The sequence below is a fragment of the Galeopterus variegatus genome, unplaced genomic scaffold (genome assembly GCF_000696425.1).
Source record: "Galeopterus variegatus unplaced genomic scaffold, G_variegatus-3.0.2 Scaffold5661, whole genome shotgun sequence".
In the NCBI taxonomy this organism is placed as follows: domain Eukaryota; kingdom Metazoa; phylum Chordata; class Mammalia; order Dermoptera; family Cynocephalidae; genus Galeopterus; species Galeopterus variegatus.
The window spans coordinates 25,627-32,020 of NW_007731772.1; the positions used below are offsets into that span (position 1 = coordinate 25,627).

Genomic DNA, 6,394 nt, shown 5'->3' on the forward strand with positions numbered 1-6,394 from the left:
CGACACTGAGGGTTGCGATCCATTGCCGGTCACGAAAAAAGACAAAAAAAGAAAAAAAAAAAAACAAGATTAGATATTGATTAGCTGATGAAAATGTTGTGACCAGAGGCTTGCAGGAATCTAACTTTTTATTTCCCTTAGCGGCATTGGTTCAGTATTCCCTAATTAAGTGTTCATGGTGACTTTATAGAACAAAACTACTGCAAATAATGATAATTGACTGTATATTTTCCTTTAATCTATGATTAATGCCACAGTGATATTTATATCACCGAATTATAAACCAAAGGATATTTGAACCAGGAGAGCCTGCCATAATATAATAGAAAAAAGACCTACCTCTAAAACAACCCTGGGTATTAGAAGATAGAAAGCATATAATAGAAGGTAGCAGAGTTTTGATGCTGAAAATGATAGAGAAATTATACATTAAGGAAAGGAATTAGTGAAAGACTTTCTTTACTATTCACCCCACTCTGCAACTACAAATCTCAAATTTTGCATAGCCTTTACCTTGTGTATGTTTTTCACACCCTTGGCAGTTGATGCTGGAATCTGAAGATTATTTAATGAGATTGATTTTTATTAAATTATTTCCCATGGAAGAAATAGAATTAGGCATTTTTAGTTTTCTAGGATGTGCTTTCAAACATAGAACCAACTTTACAAGTTCTCTTGTTTACTTTTTGCAGGTGATTCAAATAGTTTATGTGTTGCCCCATCTCTAGTTACAGATCAACATAGATGGACTATATATCATTCCAAAGTAAATCTCCCAGCAGCATTAAATGATCCTAGATTAGCAAAACGAGAATCTGACTTCTTCACAAAAACATGGGGATTGGACTTTGTGGACACTGAAGTCATACCTTCATTCTACCTCCCACAGATCAGCAAGGAACATTTTATAATATATCAACAGGAAATCTCTCAGGTAATATCTAATCTTAAAGTTAGTTATAGTTAGATCAAAAGTAATAGAAATATTTTTAGTTTGTTGTAGATTATTGACCCATAATCTTTGATGAATTTATCATATTCTTTCTTATTCATGCAAATTCTACTGTCCTGAGTTGTATTTCTTTCTTTGCTTAAACATATTTTAATACGTTTCTTGACTAACTGTAGTGATTTTTCAGAATTACACATTTATAATAGTGTTAAAATTCAACATGAAACCTATTGTACCAACCAAGGAGAAAATGATTCTGGTAGGCCTGTAAAACTCAGAAGATTTGTGAGGTTTAAGAAATTAGCAGAGAATTACTGTTTCTGTGTCCCTAATCCACTGCAGACAATTTAATATAACATCTTATCTCTAGCAGATAGCCTTAATATCTCCAGACATAATTATAACTCAATATGTTGCTTTAAAATTGGTCTCAGAGGGCCGGCCCGGTGGCGCACTGGAGAGTGCGCCTTCTCCCGCCGAGGGTTCGGATCCCATGTGGAGACTGGTTCCTGCTCACTGGCTGAGCGCAGTGCGGGCGCAACACCGAGGGTTGCGATCCCGTTGCCGGTCCCCGGTACGGGCGCGACACCGAGGGTTGCGATCCCGTTACCGGTCAGTAAAAAAGACAAAAAGGAAAAAAAAATAAAAAATTGGTCTCAGAGCAAGAACTGAGTGTGGTACTGAGTTTGAGGTGGCCTATTATTCATTTTTAGATTCATAGTAGACCGAGGGTTGCGATCCCGTTACCGGTCAGTAAAAAAGACAAAAAGGAAAAAAAAAAATAAAAAAATTGGTCTCAGAGCAAGAACTGAGTGTAGTACTGAGTTTGAGGTGGCCTATTATTCATTTTTAGATTCATAGTACATGGCTGTTATAAATGTAATCCTAGTTATCATTTCAGTCTTTAAAAAAAATCATTAAAGTGGTACAAAGGATGGTTATTTATATTTTTGTAACTATTTCTTTTTATTCTTTTTTCATTAGCAAGCCTAATTTGAACTTAGCTGATTTTATTTTACTTGATTACTTTATTTTTTATGATTTGGAGGTAGGTTGAATATGGCTACACTATTGGCATTAATATACATACAGTATCTGGTTCATTTTTAGTACTATCAAATATTTTTGTACAGAACCTGTACATTTTATTTACCTTTATATGTGTGTATTGCCATATACTGTCTAGAGTTTTTGTGTTATGTTTTCAATGATCCAAACTAACATCTGGATGTTAAGTGGATGAGCTTTAATATACCTTCTTTTTGATGATTTCTAACCTTACATTTTGTAACCTGTATTTTGGCTTTTCTATCTATTTGTTTGTTGATCAAATATTTACTGAGTGCCTTCCATGTGCCAGACACTGTTCTAAACACTAGGGATATATGAGGGATCAAAATAGAGATCAGTTCCTTCCCTTGCAAAGCTTACATTTCTAGTGGGGATATAAAGAATAAACCCTAACACAAACCACTAAAATAGCAAAACAAATATTACAGCTAATAAGCCAACAGAAGAGAGAAGATGGATTCAAAAAAATTCTCAACCTAAACTAAGGCATATAAAGAGTAAAATAGGAGCAACAAATAGATATAAATATAAAACCTGACACTAAAGACCTATTTTACCTTAGGTCTTTCTATTTATTATGTCATATCTGGCTTTCAACAAAAAATTATAGTGTAGACTAAAGAAAAAAAACCCCACACTTTAAAGAGACAGAGCAATTATCAGAACTGGACTCAGATATATCTGTGGTGTTGGAATGAACAGACTGGAGATAAAAAAAAACAACTATGAAAAATATGCTAAGGACTGCAATGAAAAACATGGACAACATGCAGGAATAAATGGGTAATGTAAGCAGAGAGATGGAAACTCTAGGAAAGAATCAAAAAGAAATGCTACCAATTAAAGACACTGAAACAGAAATGAAGAATGCCTTTGATGGTTTCACCAGTGGACTTGAAATGGCAGAGGAAAGGATCAGTGAGCTTAAAGAAATGCTAATAGAGACTTATCAAAATTTGTGGGATGAAATGAAAGCAGTGCTTAGAGGAAAATTTATAGCATTTAATGCATCTATTAAAAAAGAGAAAGATTCTGCTGAGGTTTCAACAGAATAAAAAAAGAAGAAACATTTAAAATTAATAATCTTAGCTTCCACCTTAGGAAATTAGAAAAAGAGCAAATTAAATACAAAGAGAATAAAAAAAGAAGAAACATTTAAAATTAATAATCTTAGCTTCCACCTTAGGAAATTAGAAAAAGAAGAGCAAATTAAGCAGAAGAATAGCAATAATAAAAATTAGAGCAGAAATCAATGAATCTGATGACAGTAAATCAATAGAGTAAGTCAGCCAAACCAAAAGCTGGTTCTTTGAGATCAGTAAAATTGACAAATGTTTAGCTAGGTTAACTAAAAAAAAGAGAGAGAGGGGATATAAGCTACTAATATCAGAAAAGAAAGAGGGTATTGCTACTGATCTCATGGACATTAAAAGGACAGTAAAGGAATACTGTGAACAATTCTGTGCCCACAAATTTGATAACCTAGGTGAAATGGACCAATTCCTTGGAAGACACTATCTACCAAAACTTACGCAATAAGAGATAGATATTCTGAATAGGCCTATATTTATTAAAGAAATTGAATCAATAATAACCACTTGAAATAAAAAGCACTAGGCCCAGATGGGTTCACTGATGAATTCTACTAAACATTTAATGAAGAAATTATATCAGTTCTCTACAGTCTTTTCCAGGAAATAGAAGCAAAGGGGATACTTTCTAACTCATTCTATGAGGCTAGCATTAATTTAACACTAAATTCAGACAAAGATAATTTCAGGAAAAGAAAACTATTGGCCAATATCTCTCATGAACATAAATGCAAAAATTCTTAGCAAAATATTAGAAGATTGAACCCAATAATGTATAAAAAGAATGATATACCATGAACAAGTGGGATTTATTTCAAGGCTAATTCAGTATTTAAAAAGCAATTAATACAACACAATCACGTTAAGAGGTTAAGGGAGAAAAGTCATATGATCATATCAATAGATACAAAGAAAACACCTGAGAAGACTAGGAATAAGGGGGCACTTCCTCAACATGATAAAGAACATCTACAAAAACCTTACAGCTATAGGTGGGAAACTTGATGCTTCCCCATAAGATCAGGAACAAGGTAAGGATGTTCTCTCTCACCATTCCTCTCAACATTTTTCTGGAAGCCCTAACTAATGCAATAAGACAAGAAAAGGAAATAAAGGGTATATCTTGAGAAGGAAGAAGTAAAACTTGCTTGCAGATGATGTGCTAATGTAGAAAATCTCAAAAAATCAAAAAGCGAAATTGCTGGAACTAATAAGTGATTATAGCAGGTTGCTGGATACAAGATTAATATACAAAAGTTGATTGCTTTCTTACATACCAGCAATGAATAATTGTAATTTGAAATTAAAAACACAACACCATTTACATTAGTATCAAAGAAAATGAAATATTTAGGTACAAATCTAACTAAATATATGCAAGATCTCTCTGAGGAAAACTATAAGACTGATGAAAGAAATCGAAGTAGATCTAAATAAATGGAGAGATATTCTATATACATGGATAGGAAGACTCAATATTGTCAAGATGTCTCTTCTTCTCAACTTGATCTGTGGATTCAATGTAATCCTAATTAAAATCCCAGCAAATTGTTTTGTGGTTATCAAGAAACTGATTCTAAAGTTTATATGGAAAGGGAAAAGAGTCAAAATAGCTAACACAGTGTTAAAAGAGAGGAACAAAGTTGGAGGACTGTCACTACCCAACTTTAAGACTTACTGTAAAGGTACAGTAATTAAAACACTGTGGTATTGGTGAAAGAACAGACATATAGATCAATGGAACAGAATAGAGAACCCAAAAGAAGACCAACAAAATTATAGGCAACTGACTTTTTGACAAAGGCAAAGGCAGTTTAATAGAGAAAGGATAGTCATAGTTTTTTGAAAAAATGGTACTGAAACAACTAGACAGATATGTGCAAAAAAAAGGGGGGGGGGAGAATATAGACATAGGCCACCTTACGCCTTTCACAGAAATTAGTTCAAAATTAATTATAGACCTGGGCCGGCCCGGTGGCGCACTCGGTAGAGTGCGGCGCTTGGGAGCGTGGCGGCGCTCCTGCCGAGGGTTTGGATCCCATATAGAGACCGGTCCGCTCACTGGTTGAGCGTGGTGCGGGCGTGACACCGAGGGTTGCGATCCTGTTGCCGGTCGCGGTACAGGTGCGACACCGAGGGTTGCAATCCCATTACCGGTCACGAAAAAAGACAAAAAGGAAAAAAAAAATTAATTATAGACCTAAATGTAAAATGCAAAACGTAAAATTTCTAGAAGATAGCATAGGAAAAAATCTAGGTGACTTTGGGTTTGGGAATGACTTTTTAGATATGAAACCAAAAGCACAATCCATGAAAGAAAAATTTGAAAAGTTGGATTTTGTTAAAATTAAAGTTTTACTCTGTGAAAGATACTGTTAAGAGAATGAAAAACCAAGTCAAGACTGGAAGAAAATACTTGCAAAACACCTATCTGATAAAGGACTGGTCCCCAAAATATACAAAGGACTCTTAGAATTCAAGAATAGGAAAATGAATAACTGAATTAAAAAATGGACAAAGGACTTGAATAGACATTTCTCCAAAAATATACAAATGTCCAATTAGCACATGAATAGATGGTCAACATCACTAATGATTTTAAAGACAAATTTTATGTATATGTGTATTTTAACAAAATAAAAAATGGGCAAATGATCTGATCAGACACTTCACTAAAGAAGATATGCAGATGGCATATGAAAAGTAAGCATATGAAAAGATGCTCAACATCAAATGTCATTAGAGAATTGCAAATTAAAACAACAATGAGATGCCACTACATATCTATTAGAATGGAGAAAATACAAAACAATGACATCACCAAATGTTGGCAAGGATGTGGAGTAACGGGAACTCTCATTCACTGCTGGTGGGAATGCAAACTAGTACAGCTACTTTGGGAATAGTCCTATAGCAACTGACAATTACTACCAGAACTTTGAACACTGCAAGCCTAGTGCTTCTCCTGTTACCACACTCCACTTTCCCAGGTGTCCCTTCAGTGCATCACTGAAAAGATAACAGTGTTTGTTAGTGGTCAGCTAATCTTAAATCAGAGTGAGATTTTTTTTTTGACTCAGAGAGAGTGTCAGTAACTGATTTTTATCTTCTTTCTGACATTTATGTTTTAAAATTTTCTTTGTTGATTAAAGTTAGTGATAAAGATTTTCCATTTGCTTTCCCACTTCATTCCAAATATGGAGATTTTGCTATAATTGTATAAGATGGGATGAGTATAGGTATACAGGTGTTCATAGATCTCATTGTGGTATCTGATTTA

General features: G+C 34.1%; 1 protein-coding gene across 1 annotated transcript in view; it reads left to right on the forward strand.

Annotated features, from left to right (window-relative positions):
• The window catches only part of VPS54 (vacuolar protein sorting 54 homolog (S. cerevisiae)), a 107,294-nt gene that overhangs the window by 25,626 nt on the left and 75,274 nt on the right, over positions 1–6,394 (forward strand). Inside the window, exon 3 of the mRNA XM_008589813.1 lies at positions 693–934. Within this exon, the coding sequence (XP_008588035.1) occupies positions 693–934 (242 nt within the window). The remainder of the gene's footprint in view (positions 1–692; positions 935–6,394) is intronic.